The sequence below is a fragment of the Lynx rufus genome, unplaced genomic scaffold (assembly GCF_022079265.1).
Source record: "Lynx rufus isolate CCGP_SWC_20201006 ecotype Redwood Valley unplaced genomic scaffold, mLynRuf1.p SCAF_9, whole genome shotgun sequence".
Lineage (NCBI taxonomy): Eukaryota > Metazoa > Chordata > Mammalia > Carnivora > Felidae > Lynx > Lynx rufus.
In genome coordinates, this window is record NW_025814897.1 from 30,647,867 (window position 1) to 30,671,592 (window position 23,726).

At 44.5% G+C, this 23,726-nt stretch overlaps 1 protein-coding gene across 1 annotated transcript; it reads right to left on the minus strand.

Moving 5' to 3' along the window:
• Positions 1-21,006: 21,006 nt before the first annotated feature.
• On the minus strand, positions 21,007-21,867 carry LOC124505017 (E3 ubiquitin-protein ligase RNF114-like). The gene has a single exon (XM_047070736.1). The coding sequence runs from the start codon at positions 21,865-21,867 to the stop codon at positions 21,181-21,183; it is 687 nt and encodes a 228-aa protein (XP_046926692.1). The 3' UTR covers positions 21,007-21,180.
• Between the last annotated feature and the right edge of the window lie 1,859 nt (positions 21,868-23,726).

The following is a 23,726-nucleotide window of genomic DNA, read 5'->3' on the forward strand; positions in this document are numbered from 1 at the left end:
GAGCGCGGAATTTGCCTTGATCCACTGCAAGGGTCTCTTTTACTGCTGAAGCCACCAGATATACCACCCAGTCTTCAGCACTGACCGGTGATGGCATGGCTGTAGTTGAAGCCCCAGGATGTGAACCTCCTCTGCCTGACTGAAAGCATCCGTTGGCACAAAGGGCAGCTGGGAAATCAGAACACAGTCTTCACCTCATTTTCAATAGTGCAATATTTATGTTTATTTAAGAAATGGGATGCCTTTAAATATGTGGATTAAAATTCTGTCTGATATTCATCAGAGAGATCCTAGACTTTGAGTTGGTTTTCCAGGAGCAAAGTCAGTCTCACTGCCTCAAATGGTGAAGTGAAAAGAAAAACAAACCAGAAGTCCAAAATCAATTTGGGTCACACCATTAATAGCAGAGCTATTTTGATCAGTCGCTTAACCTCTTGGAGTTTTTATGTCCTCACGCATGTTAGTGGAGTTAGACTACATGATTTCGAAGTCACCTTCTAGATCTTAGATTCTGTGGAAAACTGCCATCAAAAAATATGAATCAGACAGACCCGAATTTGAATAATGTTTTCATTATTTACCTGTTTGGTGGACTTGGGCATGTTACTTAATAGCACAAGACCCTGATTCTCATCCATAACACAGGGATAATAATAGCTTCTGTCTCACAAGGTTGCTGCAAAGTTTAAATGCAATTATGGTAAGTGAAGCTTTTGCAGTGAGGTAAAGTCTGGTTTTACTTCCTCTTTTTTAATAAAAAAAAATCTATTTATTGGGCACCTGGGTGGCTCAGTTGGCTGAGCGCCCAAATTGGGCTCTGGTTGTGATCTTGAGGTTCACTGAGTTTGAGCCCTACATTGGGCTCACTGCTGTCATCATGGAGCCCACTTCGGATCCTCTGTCCCCCTTTCTCTCTCTGTGCCTCTCTCTCTCTCTCAAAAATAAAATAAAAACATTTAAAAAATTATTTATTTTTTTTTCAACGTTTATTTATTTTTGGGACAGAGAGAGACAGAGCATGAATGGGGGAGGGGCAGAGAGAGAGGGAGACACAGAATCGGAAACAGGCTCCAGGCTCTGAGCCATCAGCCCAGAGCCCGACGCGGGGCTCGAACTCCCGGACCGCGAGATCGTGACCTGGCTGAAGTCGGACGCTTAACCGACTGCGCCACCCAGGCGCCCCTAAAAAATTATTTATTTAAATTCAAGTTAGTTAACATGCAGTGTAGTATTGGTTTTGGGAGTAGAACCCAGCCATTCATCACTTACATAAAACACCCACTGCTCATCCCCACAAGTGCCCTCCTTAATGCCCATCACCCATTTGGCCCATCCCTTACTTCCTCTTTCTTATAATCTCTTTTGTGATGCAAGCTACAGAGTAGAGCTGGACGATAGGAGTTTGTGGCTGGGATGCCTGCGGCATTAACCTCATGAATACTAAAATAACTTTTGAAGGTCTGGATACATGGGACTAGTTGCTTAAATGAAAGACCACCCACGGCACTTTTTCACCTGTAATTGTCCATCCTCTAATGCCAATTGCACTCCTGATGTCCTATCACCCTCAGGTGGTGTGTTAGTGACAGTGGTTGTTGTTGTTGTTTATTTTTTAGTTTATTTATTTATTTTGAGAGAGAGAGAGAGAGAGAGCAGGAACATGGGAGGGGCAGAGAGAGAGTGTGGGAGAGAGAATCCCAAGTAGGCTCCGCCGTCACTGCACAATGCATGGCCCAATGCCAGGCTCAAACCCACAAACCATGAGATCTTGACCTGAGCCAAGATCAAGAGTCGAACACTTAACCAACTAACTAAGCCACCCAGGTGCCCCGACAGTGGTTATTTTTAATAACAATCTAGCAATAAAGTGTGAACTTTACTACCTGACTTCCCCTCCCTTATAAATCACAAAAAGATATATAAAAATTAGTTTTATGGTGCTTTGACTTTATCAGTAACACTATTCTCCCTCATTTGACATAGAACCTTGACAGTCATTGATTTCATTAATTCAGCTGATTCCACTGGCATTTGCTCCATATTTTTTACTACTGAGACATACTATTTCCCAGGCACTATGCTAAGTACGCAAAATAAATGAGAGGAACATTTCTTCAGTTTGGTAAGATAAAGGAATTCTGATTTATCAATAGGCTTGGCTACATTAAAAGACATTATTGGCAAAGACACAATGAAAGAAACCGATTCTTAGAGAAACACATTGTATTAGTTATCTACTGCTGTTTAACAAATTACTCTGAAACTTAGTGGCTTAAAACAATAAATGCTTCATGCAGTTTCTAGAATCCAGGGGGAATCCAAAAGCAGCTTTGTTGGGTGGTGTTGGCTCAGGGAGTCTCATGAGACTGCAGTCAGGTGTCAGCCTGGGCTGCTGTCACCTGAAGGCCTCCTGGGGCCAGGGGATCCACTTCCAGAGTAGCTTCCTTACATGGATGGAAAGTTAGTCTGATTTCTGGCAGGTGCTCATCCCCTGGTGGACCTATCCATAGGCTGCTTGGTATCCTCATGACCTGGGAGCTGCTTCCCCCAGGAAAGAGCAGTCCAAGAAAGAGCAAGGTGCAAGCCACAGTGCCTTTTTCAGCCTCATCTTGGAAGTCACGCTCTCACATCTGCAGTTTCCTTCTGGTCTCAGGTCAAGCCAATTCAGTAGGGGAGGGCTTTGAAGGGTGTGAATACCCACCTTATTGGAGGCTGGCCACCACATGGATTAGACAGAAAGAGATTTCTGAGTTTAGGCCATGGAGGGGACACTGGGGCAGCAACTCTAATCAAAGAGTAAAAGAGGAAGGAACAAGGTCATCCACTGGGGCAGCAATTCTAATCAAAGAGTAAAAGAGGAAGGAACAAGGTCATCCACTGGGATAAAGGTCAGAGAAGAAATTGTTCAATACATTTAACCTCTTAGGAAGGTAGAGTGGGTCTCCCACCAGAGGCCAAGCACCCACCACAGGGAGTGAAGGCAGGAAGATTGTAAAGGGGTCAGAGGCAGCGGGTCCCAGGAGGGCTGATGCTGCCCATCTGGGGGTCCACTACACAGAAAAAAGAGGCTTTGGGGGGCCAGGGGCATGGGCAGTGTGATCACCTCCAAGGCAGCATCCTGCTGCAACATTCTGGGACACAAAGGGAGTCAAGAGGGTCTGGGGATAGCCATGGGCCATTGCCCTGAACTCAGCCTGTGGTTTTCTTTTCATCAAAAGAAACAGTTCAACTCTTGCATTTAGCCCACACACAGGCTGGAATTCCAGTCTCCCTTCCCTTGTTCCACATTCCAAGCCACATTCCTTTTCCTCCCATGAGGCCAGGACAATCCCAAGAAAGAAGCATTTATAAAGACCTTTCATTAGGAAGTTTTACCTGGACATAAACCTCCATACAGCCCATCAGCTTAGACCCTAAAAACCGGGTCTAACTAGGATTTTTTTCCCTTTCATAATTTATTCAGTCAGTACTGTAATTGAGAAATTATAATAAATTATGTTTAAAAGTGTTATCCTATAAGGCCCCATTCCAACACTCCCTGTTCCCCATTTCCCACTAAGCAGATAAATGTGGCTCTGTTTTCTTGCCCTGGGCATATCCCTGAGGGAGTGCCTCCTGGCCTCTAGGCCCAAGTCTACCCAAGCTCTTTGCTAGTGCTAAGTATTTCCCTGTAACCTCTGCCCTAGAGTGAAGTCCCAAGAGCAGAGATGATTGTGTATCTGCCACTTTTTGAGATGCTGATGAGTAACAAAGCCTTTACCAAGGAAGCCTCTCTCCCTTCCCTGTCTTGAACTAAAGGTCTCAAATGTAAGGAAGATGAGGTAGGGGAGGAAAAACTGCCCACCCTTATGTTACTCTCCTTCGGGGGCTGACATAGCAGAGGGCTGGTGTCATTCCTTTGGGGACCCCAGCTCTGTGGGGAAGTGAGTCTAATATCAGAGATTGGTGTGTTTTGCTGATGCTGCTTACTTCAGTGAATAATAAAATCAGGGTCAATCTGCTCAGAACCACCTGGCTTCATCCCTCAAGGGACAATATGGTGCAGGGACATGCTGACTGTGAGATGGAAGGGCAGCTGGGACCTTGTCACCCACAAAAATGATGTCATCTGATAAGAGAAGATTTGGCCTCAGATCTTCTTGGGGAAAGAGCTTCTCTCCTGACTTCCACACCCTTCAGGGCCCCAGGTAGGTGTCAGGATCTCTGCCAGAATGGGGCAAACCAGACTAAATGAAACACATTATGCAAACAGAAGACGGCCAAAGGGTGAATCTAGATGCAAAAACTAAGGGTAGAGATAACAGTATTTCCCTAAGCCCTTGGTTCAGCAAAAAGATGGTTCACCTTCTGCTTCCATCCAGGAGCTCCATAGTTGCCTGAAGAAGCCACCAAAGGCCTTGCCAACTCCTGTACCTCTGTCCCACTGCCCCACAGTGATGGTAGGCTCATGTAGAGCATCTTGGCCTCTGAGTCCTTCCCTTTCCACGTAAACCCTACACCTAAGAGATTCAGTCACTTTACTTTTCCTGAGAGCTGAAAGCTGTAAAATGGTGATAAGCTTTGCTCTTGTTGTTTTGCATGGATTATATCATACATGGTTTCAAATCTTACCTTGATTTGGAAAAGTCATATCTCCAAACGCATTATTTGTTTCTCCTAGCACAATTCCCCAAAAGAGGAGAATCTGCATATTTTCCCCTTCAAGGAGAAAAGTCCTTAATCTGAATCCCTAATCTAAGTGCCTAATCCCTTACCTAATGGCCTGGCAAAGGCATCCCTACCTTGACAAAGGCTTGAATATATATATATATATATATATATATACATATATATATATATATATATATATATAAAGAAATTTTGTATAAGAAAACATATCTAAAAATATTTTAAAATGCAGACACCTCAAAAGTAAAATGGACAAGAAACCTGAACAGGCAATTCATAGAAAAGAATATCCAAATGGCCATTATATGTGAAAATATCTCAGCTTAAATAGTGATCAAGGAAATTCAAATTAAAACCACAAAGAGATATCACTACATACCCATGAGAGTAGTTTAAATTAAAAGGAGTGATAATATAAAATTTTCACCAGGATATAGAGCAACAGGAATTCTCATATGTTGCTGGCAATTGTTCAAATTGGTACAGCCACTATGGAAAATCACTTGGCAGTACCTACTAAAATTCAACATATGTATCCCCTCTGACTTAGCAGCCTTACTGCTAGATATAGACCCAACAGAAATGCATGCACACAACCTCCAAAAGATTAATAAATAAGGTTAATGAAATGGTTAAATGTCCAAGAATATATTAAGAACCGAGTACAGGGCTAGAACATGGCAGGTGTCCAACAAATGATAGGTGAGTGTGGCAGCTTCTATTGCTTCTTGCTATTGCTATTCACCTTGATCTGTTCCACCAAAACTGTGAGAGAGTGGAAAGTACTCTGAATTTGAAATTAGGTTGAGAGAGCCATTTGTCTTCTTTAAGATTCAGTTACCATATCTTTAAAATGTGATGAGTAATACCTGCCTCAGATAGCTCTTATGAAGATTAAGTGAACTAACATACGAACATGTCTGGCATACAGTGAAACCCCAAAGTTCATTTCTTTAGCAGTTTTTGTTTTGTTTTGTTTTGTTTTGTTTTGTTTTTTAACATGGGACCATCCATTAGTGAGGCACTGTAGGAAGGAGCACTGCATGAAGAAAGACTGGCTGGGAACACTGAGTTGCTGCTCTGGTTTTCTATTGTTACATAACATTTAGATTATCCAAAACTCAATAGCTGAAAACACTTTCCTTTTATAAATTTCTTTTATAATTCCATGGGTCAGAGAAGGGAAGGAAAACAGGGATCAGCTGGGTAATTTTTGCTTGAGGTCTCTCGTGTGGTTGTATTCAGATGTCAGCTGAAACTACAGTCATTTGATGGATCAACTTGGCTGGTCACCCAAGAGGTTACTTGCTGGCGGTCAATGCTTACTTTTAGCAGAAAGCTCAGCTGGAGATATAGACTCTTACTGAGCACCTGCACATGACCTCCCCAATTGGTTTGTATTTTCTCAGAATATGGTGGCCCCGAGACTCTAAAGGGGAATGGCCTGATGGATAAGGCAGAAGCCACATTGCTTTTGATGACCCAGCCTTGGAAGTCATCTAGTGTCAGATCTGTGTCTGACCCCAGAATCTGTTGATCAAAGCAGTCACACACCTGCCCTTATTCAAAATACGGGAACAGAAAATTTGCAGCCATCTTTTAAAACTGTCACAGGTACTAGGAACACTAAGATTGCATGTGAATCCTGAAAACCTTCCCTCTAACATTATAGGCAACCTTGTATAAAGGTTAAGAATGCTGTCTGGGTTCAAATTTTGATTCTACCACGTATTGCTGCATATCTTTTAAAAGTTACCTACTGTTCCTGTCTCTTAGGTTCTTTATTTGTAAACTCAAGATTGTACCATCTTCATTGGTCCCATTAGCAGAGTGTGTGGTCCATGGTAAACATGCTCAATGAATGTTAACTTCTAATATTGTTTCTATCCATAAGTGTATCCAATTCCATGACTGTGGACTCTAGTTGTGTCACTCCCAACGTACTTGGACCTCTACATGTTTCCTATGCATATCACCTCCTTCCTGGGATGCATGCTATTTGACTGCTTCTGGAGATGGAAGAAACAGGCACCTATGTTATACTGGGACAAAGACTTGAATTGGAGTCAGCTGGTTCTCAGTTCAAATCTTAATGCTGCTTTTTTTTTTTTTTTGATGGATATGGGATAAGTTGTACATTCTCTGAGATGCAGTTTCCTTAGAAGAAGAAGAAGAAGAAGAAGAAGAAGAAGAAGAAGAAGAAGAAGAAAAATAAGACCTTCTTAATGAAAGGGCTGAAAAAATTAAATGAGAAAGTTTATAGAAGCACTCAGCACAGAGTCCAGCTCTGGGTACTTGGTATTTGGGGGTTTTCAGGGGTTTTGTTTTGTTTTGTTTTTTAGTTTCCAGGAGAAACAAAACATGACTCAGAAATGGCAGTCAAAGAAGCATTTCTCAGTGGCTGAAACAAACACCTCAATTAAACCATCCTCTTCAGCCAAGAAGAGGCTAAAAAGAATAAACTCCTGGTCAAAGATGGCATGATGATTACACTCCCAGGCATCACATTTCCTCTTTCCTCTTTGCCTCCTCGGTACCTCCCTCCCTAGTTCCCTGCTTCCCCTGAACCTGGACCTCACAGCTTTTCAGCTGTTCTCTACAAATACACAGTTTAGATGCGTAGACTCATGTGACCCACAATGCCTCTGGTTCTGGTATTTTTTCTAATGGCTTGTTTTCCCACTGTGGCTACTTCAGCACAGTGGCTTCATGCTGGGACCTTGTTAGGCTCTGCCCTCAACCCAACTCATGGACAAGCCACTCTGGTACTTACAGGAATTTTCCAAAGAACAAAACATTGGGAAAGGACTTGGGATCCTTGGTGGGAGCAAGCCAAATCCCTTTTCATCTGTTCACTTCTTTCTCTGTTTCTTCTTTGTGTCAAAGAACTCTTATTCTTGGTCTGTTCTTCTCTGCACCACATTCATTTAGTCAGTCATGCTCATTCATGTAACAGATAATTCTGAAACACCTACTATGCACAAAATAAACAAAACTCTCCTCTCCTGGCCTTCATTTTCTAGTAAGTGGGCCTTCACTGCCTCCCAAAGGGTCTTCTACAACTGCTGCCTCTGACAAGAACTCCAGAAGAAGATACAAGCCCACCCAAATGGCCCAGATGGGGTATTGCAGAGAACAAAGGTTTGCTCTGGTATTGGCCCCTAAGAACTTGTGGTTACTGCCATGGGTGGAGCACAGGTATAGTTTGGATGAATGTGAAATGAGGTTAAGGGGTTCAGTGGCAAGAATTCAAATAGCTAGAGGCATAGATATATGAATTTGTAGAAAATATCAGTGCCAGAGTTAGATGAAGCACAGTTGTTGGAAAGGAGCTGCAGCAGATCTGATCAACAACACCAGGAAAGAGGGCCAAGAAAATACGGGGTCCAAGGACATCTGGGTGGCTCAGTAGGTTGAGTGCCTGACTCTTGATTTTGGCTCAGTCATGATCCCAGGGGTCATGGGATTGAGCCCCAAGTTGAGCTCCACGCTGAGTGTGGAGCCTGCTTAAGCTTCTCTCTCTCTCTCTCTCTCTCTCTCTCTCTCTCTCTGCTTCTCCCCCACTTGTGCTCTCTGTCTCTCTCTCTCTCTCTCTCAAATAAAAAGAGAGAGAATATGGGGTCCAGAGACAATTTTTTCCTCTCTCGGGGATTTAGGACCCATGAGTAATATCAGTGGCACTAGAGATGCAGGATGAATGCTACTCTTCCGCTGGGACATTATAAACTGCAAACTAGGAGACAGCTCTGCTTTTGAATGTGGAAGATGCCATTGAACTCAGATCCCCTGAAACAGGGGCTCTCCTGCTCTCATCTCTGGTGAGAATGAGATACTGGGGGGTACCAGGGGCTCTCAGCTGTGAGAAAAGCAGAGCTGCTTCAAATTCCCTGGATTCCAGCTAGCAATGAACTTAACCATTTCTCCATCCATAAGATGTGAACCACTTTTGAGTTCCTAGATGGAGCAAAGCCTGCCTACCCCAAAGTAGACTTGAGTGTAAAATTTTTTTTTTAACGTTTATTTATTTTTGAGACAGAGAGAGACAGAGCATGAACGGGGGAGGGTCAGAGAGAGAGGGAGACACAGAATCGGAAATAGGCTCCAGGCTCTGAGCTATCAGCCCAGAGCCCGACGCGGGGCTCGAACTCACGGACCGCGAGATCGTGACCTGGCTGAAGTCGGACGCTTAACCGACTGCGCCACCCAGGCGCCCCAAGTGTAAAATTTTTAAGTAATGATTATATATACAGTATACACAGGATATTTCCATATAGTACGTAAAATGAAAATTGTAGAAATAGGTCAAAACTGAAAAAAATGAAAACAGGTATTTTACATTTTTGAAACACTGCCCAAAAGTTCATCAATAGTACTCAGTTCTCTTGAGTCACTTTATGACCTCTAGCTCAATCCATCCACATGTAACGAATCAGCATCAAATCAACATCTCTCACAAATCAGCAGCAAGATTCTATGATCAGAAGGTCACATACATCTGTTCTATGTCCTCTAAAAAGAACAGACTTAGAAAATAATTTAGGATACAAGGGAGGGAGAGTTTCCCTCATGAGGGAGCAGCCAGGGACAGATTAACCAAATTGTATCAGGGTAACAAACACACTTACCTTGATCCATGAATGATATAAATGCTTAATGTTTCCTGTTACTTTTTAAAACTTTGTTCTTTGTGTCCTGTGGATGGTTGCCCACATTGTAACATCTGTCTTTAGACTACTGATTTCTCCAAGACAAATTGTTGTCTCAAATAATAATTGTTATTTAAAAATATGAATAAGTACATGATTCTGCTTGTTTTTCAACAGCATGGAGAATAGAATTCTGGGTATACCCTCAACAAAAAGCAAATCTGTCCCCCTACCACCATTCACTTTCTATCCCATCCTTTTCCCCTCAACTTAAGATGCACTTGAGGGGAGGCTTGTGAAATTTGGAAACATCTTGGGCAGAGATATTAAAAGAAGTGGGGCCATCATGCCTAGAGAGTGAGAGCCTAAGCACTCTTAAGTTGCTGATGGAAGTTCTGGAAGAGAGGGAGAGAATATGCCAATGGCAAAATGTTCTCAATCATTAAGAACAGAAGGTTCATAACTGGAAAAAGCAGACTAGAGAAAATATTTGTCAGGGACACATGATTAAGTATTCAAAGAAGTATGATCCTGAAACTGGAGTAGACAGAGAACCAGGAAGCCATTAAAGCCAAGTTATAGTTGTTACAGAGGGCAGTAGGAAGCCATCAGAAAGTTTCAAAGATTCATGCAAACTTTCACCCAAAGTGGGTGTGTTCTTACACTTTTAATTTTAGGGTTCACTGGACACACAGGCTTCACTATCAAGTTGGACTGATACAAAAATAAAGCAAAGCCTAAAACCAAATGCATCAGCCTCCCCAACCTTATCAAACTGACTCATTGTTCAGTCTCCAGAGCAAGAGCCCGAGATGTGTGCTGTGGTCGGCCCGTGCTCTAAAGTCTCACGCCTTCCATGGAGAGCTCACACCCATCCCTGCACTTCTCCTTGATCACGCTGTTCCATGGGTATTTTTAGCTTGGCTCCTTGGCAGTTTCTCAAAAGCTTTGCAAGATACTTATGGGCACATGTTGAGAATTACACTGTACAAAACTGGGGAAACCTGCTGGCTGCATTTTTATTCTACAGCCCCCACCTTTGAGGGTCCCTATCTTTCTCTCTGTCCCAATTTTCCTCTCTGACATGCTTGGGTGCCAGAAGCCCAGGCTGGATCCAACCTATAAATCAACTTTAACTCTGGCATGAAATAAAAGATAAAGCTTTTAAAGATATTGCTTTTTTTTGTCATTAGGCAAAGAGTCAGCTCTCCAGTGGACTAACCTTTATTTGACTTTAGGGGGCTAAGCATATGGCTTATGAGCACAGAAGTTCTGATACATTAACTTCAACAAGAGAAGGCTAGACAAGTCCACAGGAAGAACAAATTTGCCTATCTTACACCTATGAAAAAATAGGTGTAAGAGTAGGGCCCCCGTCCTCTCCATTTACTGAAAGAGGTTAGGAAATATGGCAGCAAGACAAATGAAAATTAGATAGAAAGACTTAGTTGATGTTAGAAAGCACATCCTGTCTTAAAAGATTGAGAGACACTTCAGTCATCTTCTACACACCAAACTTAAAAACACTTTCCATTTGGGTGCCTGGTGGGCTCAGCCAGTAGAACATGCAGCTCTTGATCCCAGGGTTGTAAGTTTGAGCCCCACGTTGGGTATAGAGATTACTTAAAAATAAAATATTTTAAAAAATACACTTTCCCTTATAAGATATTTAGGAAGAGGATGGCTTCAAAGCAATTGCATCTAAATGTAAGGACAAGATGAACTACAGGTGAGTTGGAGTAGTGGGAAGAACATTGAGGAAGAAGTGACTTGAAGGACGAGTCCTTTAACATCTCTGAACTGCACATTCCTCCTCTATTAAAGAAGGGGTTTAAGTGAAAATCTTTAAGACTGCTTTGACCTCTCACAAAGTATAATTCTGGAGGTCTTATCCAGACTGAGAAGAATTTGGTTCTAAATAGTGAGTCCTGGGGTGCCTGGGTGGCTCAGTTGGTTAAGGGTCCGACTTCAGCTCATGTCATGATCTCACAGTTTGCGAGTTTGAGCCCCAGGTCGGGCTCTGTGCTGAGAGCTCAGAGGCTGGAGCCTGCTTTGGATTCTGTGTCTCCCTCTCTCTCACCCTCTTCTGCTCACACTCTGCTCTCTCTCTCAAAAATAAATAAAAATTAAAAATATTTTTTTAAATATGTATTTAAAAGGGCGCCTGGGTGGCTCAGTTGGTTAAGCGTCCGACTTCGGCTCAGGTCATGATCTCGTGGTTTGTGAGTTCAAGCCCCGCGTTGGGCTCTGTGCTGACAGCTCAGAGCCTGGAGCCTGTTTCAGATTCAGTGTCTCCCTCTCTCTCTCTGACCCTCCCCCATTATGCTCTGTCTCTCTCTGTCTCAAAAATAAATAAATGTTAAAAAATAAAATAAAATAAAATAAAATAAAATAAAATAAAATATGTATTTAAAAAAATAGTGAGTCCTAGAGTTTGTAAGGTTACATCACTGGTAACTAGCATATCAATTTTCTCAATCACTTGTAGCAGAGTCTTGGACTTCTCTGAGGCCTCAAAAAAGAATATATGTCAGTCAAAATGCAAGTTCATGGAAAACCCCCATTAACAGTGTCAATAGGACTGATAGTTTTCGAATTAAGAAAGACCTTTTCACTTGGTGGGGGTTAATGGAAAGAATGGGAGCTAAGGAAGACATAAGAAAATATGACAGGAGAACCAAGATCTTCTTTTGGGAAAGCTCCACCATTTGGGAGACTTGCAGGTGATAGGAGGGGACATGTATAGATACCTGTCCAAGGAAAAGAGAAAATCATGTCAGAGAGAAACTTGTACATATTTATTCATGCTCCTAGACAAATCACAAGCTGAACCAGGAGACACTGACCTTATCATATTTATGCCCGGATCTTCCATGTCCCTTTTAGACATGAGGCAGGTGACAGGGAGGGCAGACTCACTGCTCCCTGCCAGTGATAAATGTTCCTGCTGCAAAAGAGTAGCAGTCACTAGGACTGAAAGCATGGCAGTGTCTTAAAACAACTACTCTCTGGGGCGCCTGGGTGGCGCAGTCGGTTAAGCGTCCGACTTCAGCCAGGTCACGATCTCACGGTCCGTGAGTTCGAGCCCCGTGTCAGGCTCTGGGCTGATGGCTCAGAGCCTGGAGCCTGCTTCCGATTCTGTGTCTCCCTCTCTCTCTGACCCTCCCCCGTTCATGCTCTGTCTCTCTCTGTCCCAAAAATAAATAAATGTTGAAAAAAAAAAAAACCACTCTCCATTCAAACATCTATGCCACATATCTGTTCTGTATGGTCTCCATCATCTGGAAAACCCATTGCTATTTCCTTTGATCCAATACATTGGCATTGGCCTAACCTGGTCAAAAAGCACTATGATTGGGTACTAGATGCATATCTGCCCTCACTTTGAGAACTCATCTCTCTTTCCCACCTGTGAAATGATAGATATCAAATAGGCAAATTTGCCCTCCCTTGTAGCATTTTTCCCCTTCTCTGGACCAGCCTTCTTTTGTTGAAGTTAAGGAATCAGAACTTCTGAGCTCATGAGCCATGTGCTTAGTACACTAAAGTCAGATAAAGGTGACTATCGGCCACTTTTCATATAGTGGTAAGGTGATCAAATAAGTGAATGTTTATGAGAAACTCCATGCTAATGCAGGCTGTTCTCACTGTCTTCTCTGTGCTCAGTGCATCCCTGTCATCTTAGACTTAGTTGCCACACAAAAGATTTCTCTGTCTCATGCCACCTGGCACAGACATCTTCTTCTGTCTGTTTCATTGGCTACTGTCTTATTCTCTTCCTTGCGTAAAAAAATCTCTTCTCCCTTGCTGGTGTGTCTTAATTTCCCTCTCCCTTGACTGTTATTTCAGCAGCTCTGCTATTTAGTTCCATGGTGTCATATCAGACAGTTGGTGGGAAAGAAACTGTGCTAAATGACATAGCATCAAAATCCAGGACTGGTTTCTTAGTGGTGAGGAAGCCCTCTTCAAAGCTCATTGCCATTTTGTTGCTTTGCAGGGAGTGGTTCCCTTAGTTGGGAGAAGAGAAAACACCCTTTAATCCCACTGCTTCCCACCTCATGCATATATCACATGTTCCCCTAAGAGGTCATCTGGAAGGTCTTTATGGCCAAAAAGGGCACAGCTCTGACTGTTGTTCCTCCCCTGGTGGAAGAAGACACAGAAGCAAGAGGAGCTTGGGTATGCCAGTCCCTATTCTAGAACCCCAAGAGCCTGATTGCCTCTTGCTGTTAGAATATTTGCAGAGTGTTTCCCTACTTGTACATTTTCTTCTCAGCATTTGAACTTGGTAAAGCTGGAGGTAAAGCTGGTAGGCTGCCTGGCATGCATGATGATGCCTTCTGGCAATCAAGAGACTAGAGTTCCATGCCAGGCTCAGCCTCTTACATGCTGGGTCACCATGAACAGTTAGTTCCCTTTTCCTCCATAGCCTCAGTCTCCAGATCCATAACAGAGCTCACAGAACTGTCAGGACATTACTGCCTTTGTCCTTTTACCAAGAAGAATCATGATGCAGTAGAAAGAAAATGAGCCTTGAATCAGGTGGTGTTCTAAACTGAGCTCTGTGCCTACTAACTATGTGACCATGGGTGAGATGTAAAATGAGAATCAAATGACGAAAGATGTAAATCTTCCATTTCTATCCACATCTTTAAGGATTTTAAAGACAAAATAATAGAATTTACACCATGCAAGTCTGTAAGGAAATTGGCCAGGACTATAAGACCCCTTATGTTCCAGTAGTTTATAATTCTGATTCTTTAATAGACTCATAAATCCTGAAGCTAGGGTTATAATCATCAGCAATTACAAAATCAATTATTTATTGAAAGCCTATTGTGTATTACTCTACTCTTTCCCTTGAAAGACTTAAAATATATATGGGCTATATATTTTTTAATTACTAAAATATAAGATAAGTATATGCTGAGTGACAAATGATGGAATTGTACAAGCCAGATGCCCTCCTGATTTCTGAGGAGGAAGTGATTATCCAGGGTGCCATGGTAACATGCTTTTCCCATCCCATCCCCCACATGACTCAGGGCTCCACTGACCAATTTCCACTGCAATCAGAAGAAGCCAAGCAAAATGGGTAATTGGGAGGATTTCAAAAATTCCAAGGTTTTCATTTCCAAAGATACAGCAGATGATCCTTAGGCCTTCCATGAAAGCGCTTCTCCTGCTAGCCCCATGGTTTGGGAAGTAGTTTAATGGGAGTTCCCCATGATGGCCTCTATGGGGGAAAAGGGCACTGCTCTCAGCTGTGTTCATCTTTTTTTTTTCAGATGGGAACAACAGAGGAGAGAGGCATTGTTTTTATCTAACCAATCATCAGGCCAGAACCCAAGTCTTAGCATTTATCTGGGCTTGTAAATGAAAGCTGTTAAGAAATTTTCTTCCCCATTTCAGAGATAGAAAACTACAGCACAAAGTAGAGAGCGAGCGTTGTTTACCCAGACTTCAAATACATCAAAGTAGAAACTTGTAGAGAGCACTGCTAGGCCAGAACTGTGAAGGCCAACCATTCTGGAAAGACTCAAAGATGAAACCTGAGTTCCTCTCCTTGACCCCCCCCCCGTGGCCCCTCCCACACAGAGTGGGCTTAGCCTGAGCATGAGGAAGGCACTTTAAGCCTGGGAATGGCTTGCAGGAGGAGAGAAAGAGGAAAGAGCTCTTCCTAGGGAGCCAGTTGTTCTTTTGCTGCTTGGTTTATGTTTTTGGAATAAATCGCTTTGTATAATAATAGAAATGAAAGCGCTGGAGTGAAACATCATTACAAAAAGATTTCCCACTGGCATTTCAATCAGTTGTGGTTTTTGTCCCCAATGTCCTCTTGCTCATAAGCAAAGAGAACCCTGATCCAACAAAGGGAATGAGCCTCTCTTTGTCCTCTCTGGTCCAATCTACCCACCAAAAGGGACAGTTTCTCTCATCACCACCTTTAATGATCCCAATCTGACTTCCTAGGAGGAGGTCTTACTGTGTATGAACCTTATATGTTTTTGTTTTGTTTTGTTTTGTTTTGTTTTGTTTTGTTTTGTTTGGAAGACACTTCCAGAGCTGGAAGAGACTTTAAAAGTCATCTTATCCAATTCTCTCACCTTTCATGAGGTAAGGTTCAGTGATTTGCAAAGGTCCTGTAGTTAGTTCACAGGAAACCCAAAGTCCATACCTGTGTCTTTTTTACTCCCTTTGCAGAAGACCAATATAGGTCCATTATGCTATAGTGAAGCCCTGGGTATAGTTGATTGCTTCCTCATTCAACCGAACACTCCTCAGAGGGCAGAGACCCTGTTTTAGGTGACAGTGCACTCCCAGCATCTGGCATAGTGCCTGACACATAGCAGGTATGCAACAGAAGTTTTTTGGATATGTATAGAATTGCACATATTACCAGTAGGTGTCTGGTCTGCTGAAAGATGTATGCCCTACCTCTGGGCACTAGTGAACCTTCTGTGCTCTTCTCCAACTTGGGGAGAAGAAAGTATGTCTGACAGGGACAGACACAGTACTGAAAGGAGCAACACGTGGAGTGGAGGAGGCAACATGGAGGTGGATGGAGGGGAGGGAGCACTCTCAAGATCAGTTGTGGGAGTAGTGATGATGACAAGTCCAAGTGTAAGGAAATGACAGCAGTCACTGGGAGAATCATGAGCCACCCTGGATGTAGGAGAAATGAAGGAGACTGAGCAGAAAAGCCCAAGTAATGAAACCAGGAGACTCAAAGAACTTTTGTGACTTTGTTCAGAGCTCTGATTTGTGCAAAGTCTGAGATGCCTATCCAGGCTTAATGCCCAACGGGTCATGCCTCCCAATGTGTTTCTCCCAGATGTTTTCAGGCCAGGACAGACCTCAAAATATGCATGACTGTTGGTGAAAGGCACAGGGTGCCTGAAAAGGGTTTGATTGGCAGGGTTGCAATTCAACAACCAGAGCGATGCGGCCATGTCATCAGCAAAGCTCCCTATTTAGACAAGGCTCAGTCAGCACTGTGAGGGCCAGGAGTTCGATGACCTGAGTTTTAATCTTGCTCTTCTGCAAGATTTGCCAATGTGCAAGATCTTTGGCAAATCGTTTCATCTCACAAGGCGTCAGTTCCCTCGTCTGGAATCCCAAGTGTATATTCTAATTCTATGCTTCTATGGTTACCTGCCCCTCAAGCTCCCTCTGTGTGATCCTGTGCCCCAATCTGCTCTCCTGCTCCCGAACAACTGGGGGGAGGGATCAATTTTGCATCTCAAATGCCTTATAGTGACAAAGATCTGGTTGAGGCAGAAATTCAAAGTAGGAGGATTTGAGGAGGACCAAGACCCAAACTCGCAAATAGAGAATGAACAGCAGGAATCTCAGCAAGGAGGACACATTCTGAATGACCACTTGCTGACTGACAGATGGAGGGAGGAACAGAGCACAAGACCAACAGCCTGGGCCCAGCTTAGGTCCTCCCTTCCCCTTCCTATCTGCTCCTGTGTGTTGCAGATGGGGGTAGGCATTGTGATAAACCCCCTATTAAAACACTTCCCCACCTCCTTGACAAAGTGGCAGAAGCAGCTGATTTCCCCACGTCTAAGAAGCTACTTTCTCCCTCAAAGAGGCTAACCTGGCTCTGTAACATTCTCTTCTCCTTTCTTGCTTTGCTCTCCTTATATTAGCAGCTCAATCTATATGCTGATTGCTGTTGTCCATGCATTAAATGGTAAGAGGCTGCAACCCATGAATGTTAAGTGGGGAGGAAGCTTCACAGGAGAGAGTGGTTTACTTCTCTGCAGCTGGTGGAAGCTGAAGCATGTGTGAGGAACAGGATGTAGAGGAGAAGAACTAGACTCCGGGTTGCAGAGAAGAGTGCTTTGTAGGCCATCGGGCATCTCCCACTGTAGAGTAGAATGCCTCCAAGTAGATGCAAGAATTGGGACTTTATTTCTAATGGTGTCCACAGGTGATGATTTGGTTACATGGCTACCCAGTCTGATGGTTAAATCATCTTCATTTGTGGAGTTCTTCTAGCTAACAAAATACTCTGGGTGCAGTCTGGATCCAGAATTCAGGCAGACCCAAAGCCCCGACCTGCCAAGGGACACTTGTGAAAAAAATGACCTTTGCTCCTCCCAATTTCATAATAAACACTGAGCGATGGAAGAAAAGCTCTGTATAAATCATGTGCACCTCCTGAACAGACTGACTCATAGCATGAGTCCCTAAAACAATCAGGCGGTCAAGGGTATCAGAGCAGAAGACAACAACAACAAAAAACACACAGAATGGAGAAAGAACATCTCAGAGTGAGCCCTGGAAGAATCCTAAGTCCCTTGGTTGGGCCACCTTCAGCCATGGATCCAACACAAGAATTCTGGGGCACTTGAGAAGCTGTCTAGGAGCATGCCTTAGTCTCTGGCTAATGTGTCCTTGAGGTTAAAGAAATGACATCCCTAATCTTGTCTATTTGCATCTCCTGTCAGTCATACCCTAACTCCCAACCCTGTCCCTGCATTCTGGCAGCTGTGCAAAATCTAATCTTCATTCTTCTTACTGGTCAAGTTTTCTTCTCCTTTGAGATAAAGATAAGTCAAAAAAAGAGTTAGATCTTTCCAGGCATATTTTGATGTTGCCCCAGCCAGAGATGGAGCATCTGATGAACCCATTCAAAACTAGCCACTGCCCCATGATACTATCTGCTCAACCTCCCTCAGAGTGACAGCATGAAAATAGCTGGACTAAAGTGTGTTCATTGTTCTATAGTCAGCTCTTCTGACAGCTCACTGCTTGATTCCTAATTCTTAAGACTCTAAACACAAACAGAAGCAATACCAACTAAGTCTCTTCAAAAGCCAACCGAACACTTTCAAGATAGGTGTGCTTTGGTACCTTCCCCAAAAGTAGTTGCCAATAATAAAACAGTCTCTTTTATGAAATATTTATTGTATTTTCTTGGCGATTTGCATCTTCATGTCACCCATCTTACCATTTCACTGTGACAACAACGCATAAGGTCAGGTTTTATTCTCTTTGGAATAGGAAAGAGAGAAACTAAGGAGAAGTTAGCACTTCTTCTTCTAAGGCACAAGCTTCATGTTATCTCTGCTTGTGGCTGTTTCCCCCCACAGGTCCAGCCTCTGCTCTGCTGAATGCTTCATGTGAACCATCTCATTCAGTCCCCACAGTACACTGTGAGTAGGAACTTTTATCCTCTTTGTAGAGTTGAGGAAACTGGCACTCAGAGAGGCTGAATTATTTGAGCAGAGCTTGTGAGTACACATTGGGATCCAAGTCCACATCTCTTTAACTATACAGCCTTGGTTTAGCATCTCACACCAGAAAGTTCCCCAGAGACCCCACTTCTTCTGACGTGGGCACATCACTGCTTAGCCTGTCCAGAGCCCTGGCAAGTGCCCATCCTGGGCTCCTGCCCCTCGTTCTCATAGAAGATCCCCAACCTCTTCACATTATCCCTGGAAAATTAGAGAAAATATCTTTGATTCAGAGTCTCAGAAGCTCCCCAGCTTAAGAAATGTTGCCTTTTTTTAACTGTCTCTGAATCACTCACCTTTTCAACCAGCCTCCCCCCTCCAGGCTGCAAGTGGGGCAGGTGAGGCAGGAGAACAGAGCAGCAATGAGCCAGCTTTAGCCCTGAGTCAGTGATGATTCCCAGCGGTTTCTCCTCCACAGATTAATCACCTCCAATTACAGCTTCTGACTGGGCCACGAGTCATTCACAGCATCGCCTCCTTTGTCTGACCTGCGCCTCCCTGCCATCAGGCTGCCTATTTGTCCAAAATGCTGGCTGCGTGCTACACTTCCCAGCACCCCGAAAAGGTACCCCAGCAGCCAAGTGACTCAAGAATAAGGACTCCACCCTCTTCCCCCTCACCATCTGCTCTCAGCACCATGAGCCTTTTGGGGGCAAAAAGAAGAGGGAACATGAAATTGTTCTCCTTAGGAGCCTATAGATGACTATGAACCCTCCATTAGCTGATTGGATAATACCTTGTTGTGTTTCTCCTCAGCAGTGGCTAATAAAGCTTTTTCTCATTTCTACCAATTACCCCCTCCTCACCGAGAAGGATGCCACACAGCCCTGGAGGGTGTTCCATGGCTCACCCCACAGCCTTGCCCTCACTTCTCCCTCTGGCCTCACAGGGACACCTGCCTCCCTCCCACCATGCCAACAAAACCTGGGGCAGTTGGGCCCCTGCTGCCTTTCTGCTTCCTCCATGCAATTCTTAAGTATCCTCACTTTGGCTGCTGACCCAGGCACATGGGTACCACAAGACACCATGCCATCTGCCCACCTCAGTGGGTATCACACTTGGCTCCCTGCCCTGAGCTGCCAGCCAAGGGTGGTGCACAAAGCCCCCCAGGAGGTGTGAATGAGAACTCAAGGTAGGGTATTGAATACATCTCTGTAGCTTGGCTCAGTTTACCAGAACTTTCCTAGGTCTTGTTTCACTTGACCTTCATGTAATCAACTGGGATTATTACACCCACTATCCTCTGAGGAAACGTGGTGCATTATTATTCCTGTTCTTTAGAGATCAGGAAACTGAGGCCCCATAAGTGGCTATGACTCCCCCACCCTCAGTGAGTGGCAACCCAAGTCTAGAGCTTGTGTTTCTTTTTTTTTTTCAGCCTTGTATTTATTAATATTCACAAAACATGGTGAACTTCAAGTTTCTTGAGCTAGTTTCCAGCAGTTTCCATTAACAAGTGCTCACAAGAGCTGTGTTTGCCTTTTTAACAGTGCGTCTTGTCAAAAGGAGACAGCAGGCTGTGAGACCAGATTTCCCATGACCTCTGCTTTACAAGGCAGGTTTCACACACTGATTTACAGATGGAAATCAGTTTCATAAGGAAACCATTTATGATAGAAAAGCAATACTCAGATACTCAGTTTAATCTAAGTTACCAAAGAAAAGACAAAATAACTAGAGTATCTACTGGAGTCCCCAAACTTCTTCCTTCTTATTCATGTGAGGACTCCTCGTGCCTCAAGGACAAGAATGTAAGCAGGTTCCCAAACAGAGAGGCAAACATGACGCAGTCCTTTGAAAATACCATGTTAGTTCGAAAATCAGAATCAAAAAGCTACGGCCCTCGCACTGCTCTTAGCTGACCCTCCTCCCCACTTATGGATAAATGGAGTTTAACTTTCCTAACCTAGAAACACTTATTGTCACTAAAAAGATGTGGTTACACCTTATCCTAAAAAGGCACCATGCAGGCATTTAAGACTGAACCAGTTAACTCTAAGGGTGTGCAGGAGCGGTAGGAAAATAGAACTAATCAAAACTTCCAGCACCAGATCATGCTAAACCCAGAACATTCACCCCAACAGGCCTTTTGCAATGTTTCCCAGGAGGGACACTCCAGCTTCCGGCAGCTGCTGCTAAGGACCAACTAACAGAACCTCCGCAGCACAGAAGGAGCTCCACCACCGATGGGACACACGTTTGCCAGAGCTCACACACCTCACCTCAGGGACAAGGAGAGGAGGGAGGTGCTGGTCTCATTTGTGCTATTCGTGACCCAGAACAGGTCCTGGCTGGCTCAGAGGACCTGAGAGATGCACACTAAAGGGGAGGAACGAGAGTGAAACAAGGGTAGGTGGAGAACCTGGATTCTCTTCCAGAAGGGGAAGCAGAAACTCCAGGGAGCAGCTGAGGGCAATCAGAGACCAGACACATGACAGAGTTAACAGTAGGGGAGACCCCAAAGGAAGGGACGGCTCTGACCTGGGGACCTTTTTCCCTGTCAGAAGTGACCACAGCTCACTTCCAGGTCTGTTGTACATTGAAGGTGTAGGAGTCACAGGTTTCACGCCCAACACACAACGGACGCTCTGGAGCACGAGCTGGACAGTAGACACCGCTCACTGATCGATGATGGAGCGCTGCAACACCTGATTCATCATGTCCTCTTCATCAACATCGTAATCCACAAAAGTGTCGTAAGAAAACTGGTGCCGGCGCTGGATGTGCTCTATGAAGTTGGCGCTGCGGTAGTTGGGGTCTCCCCAAGGCATCGAGGCACATATCGGACAAACCACAGATTTGGTGTCCGTGCTATGGGACAGCTTGCAGTGTTCCACTAGCCCTTCCTGATCAAAGTTCTTCTCAGGACAGTACGGGCAAGGGAAGGTGTAACGGTTTGGGACGTTCCTTGGTTGAAGGGAGGCATCCTTGGTGGTGGCCTTCACACCTTCCATGATGTAATTCTGGTATTTGGAACAGGTAGCCACGTGGGCCCGGATCTTGGATAGGAAGAAATTTTTACGGCAGCCATGGCAAGAAGTCTCTGTGCTCTCGATCTGCCGCTCGAGCTCCGCGGCTCGGACACCAGGTGCCAGAGCGCTGCGACACACCTCACAGACAGGCTTCTTCGGCTTCAGACATTCCTGCAGGCATGCAGAGCAAAAGACGTGACCACAGGGCACCTGCACCGGCTTCTCGTACACTTCTAAGCACACAGGACACGTGAAGCGGCCCAGGGGGTCGGCCTCTGCAGCGGGCCCAGCCAGCTGCGCACCACCCTCACGGTCCTGCTGTTGCGCCGCCATCTTGCTTAGAGAGCTTGTGTTTCTCCATGATATCATGATCTAGCCCTAGCATTAGGATTGTGAAGCACCACTGAAACCCTTGTGGGCATGCTACAGGAGCTTAGAATTAGGTAGACCTATGGTTGAATCCTACCCTAGCTCTATTTTATTTGGTAACAGAGACTATTCCTAGCACTTTTCAAATACAGCGCCAACCCTTTTAACTCCCACAACTTCCTTTGGGCAAGGAATTATCGGTATCCTCAATTTGCCACTGTGAGAACACAGGCCAGGCCACACAGATAACAGGGTGCATCCTGGGGTCAGACACAGGCATCTTGGTCTAGGGCCAATCTCTTAACCCCTCCATGAGGCTGCCCTCACTTCTCCGACTTCTGACTATATAAACTTGGGCGATCACTTAAGTTTCTCGTTGTTTCAATATTCTTATCTTCTAAATGGTGGTCATAAGAGAACCTTCTCCTTAGAACTGTATGATGGTTAGATGGGAAGACTGTGCATAGTTTAAATAAAACACCAAGTTCAGGGTCTGACACACAGTAAACATTAGTGATTAGCACAATTAAACCAGGGCAAAGCTGCAAGACAGGAGAGTAAGGACAGAATATTTAGGGTGGCATTAGGAGAAAGATTCCCAGGTCCCTATTCCCAGAGATTTACAGTGGGGCAAACAGTAAATCTAAGGGCACTCTACAGATATGGACCAGGTAGCATGTCATTTGCTCCTATCCTGGCCACACTCATTCCTTTTTCTAAGCATATCTCTCAAGCCTGCCTGATAACCACGATCTAAGATAACTCTGAGACTGAAAGCAAAAGCCTCTGTAGTTAAGGTTCTTACCTACTAGGGACCTTAGTCATCTTTGAGAATCTGATAAAAACTATAAACCCTTTCTCTAGAAAACTCCACATATACCCAATACACAAATTTATTCTTAGAAATTCAGGGATAATCATCAGATTGCCAAAAGTCCATTGACCCCCAAGTTTAGCATCCTTATAATTATCATGGCTGAGCTTGCCAAACCCTTTCCTTTCCAACTTCTTACCTTGGCACTTTCTTCTCTCTCTCTCTCTCTCTCTCTCTCCCCCTCATACACACACACACACACACACACACACACACACACAGATGCATACTCCCTAACTCCCTGCTTCAATCCCAAGCTTCCTTGGACACTGCTCCTGGCCAGTGCAGATGCTACAGTGGTGGTTGCGATGGCAATGGTAATGGCTGTTGCTAAGGGAGCCAGGAGGCCGGGGAGGTGGTGGCAGGGAGGTGAGTGGGCAGCAGCCCAGCAGGGCAGCAACCCCCCCATGCAAGTCTGAGTGCCTCAGGCCCTGGAAACAGTGTTCCCAGCTGGCTGCCATGGCAACAGCAGGCTTGGGAAAGAATTCTTCATGGTCTAGACAGATTTCTACAGCTTGCACTTGCTCTTTCTTCTCCCTAAGTGGCTAATTGAGGTTTGAAAAGGTCTGCTGTGAGTGGGCAAGGGGCACAAAGGGTAAAGGGCTGGTCACATGTCCTGAATGCAGCAGGCTCCCTGGGAGGCTGAGAGGCCAGCAAGGGTCTGAGCCAGCACCCAAGCAGACAGCCTAACTGCTGGGGAGGCAGCCCCAGAACACAGATACTCATCCCTCTTCCAGGGACCTCTGCCCATCCTCTTGCTAGGAAGCACTTGCGCGTTTCCCAAGAAGTCATCCTAGGACGACAACAATGCAATGTGGTCACCGCAGTAGATCCTGGGCTTTAAAAGACCTACAGGCTATGTTCAGGTGAGCCAGCAGCCAGGTGTGATCTGGTCACTCACAGCAAAGCCATTCAGGAGATGCAGACTCTAGAGGCTCAGGCTTATGGG

Excerpts from the sequence above, each read along its gene's own strand:
- LOC124505017 (XM_047070736.1), bottom strand. The coding sequence starts at position 21,867 with ATGGCGGCGCAACAGCAGGACCGTGAGGGTGGTGCGCAGCTGGCTGGG.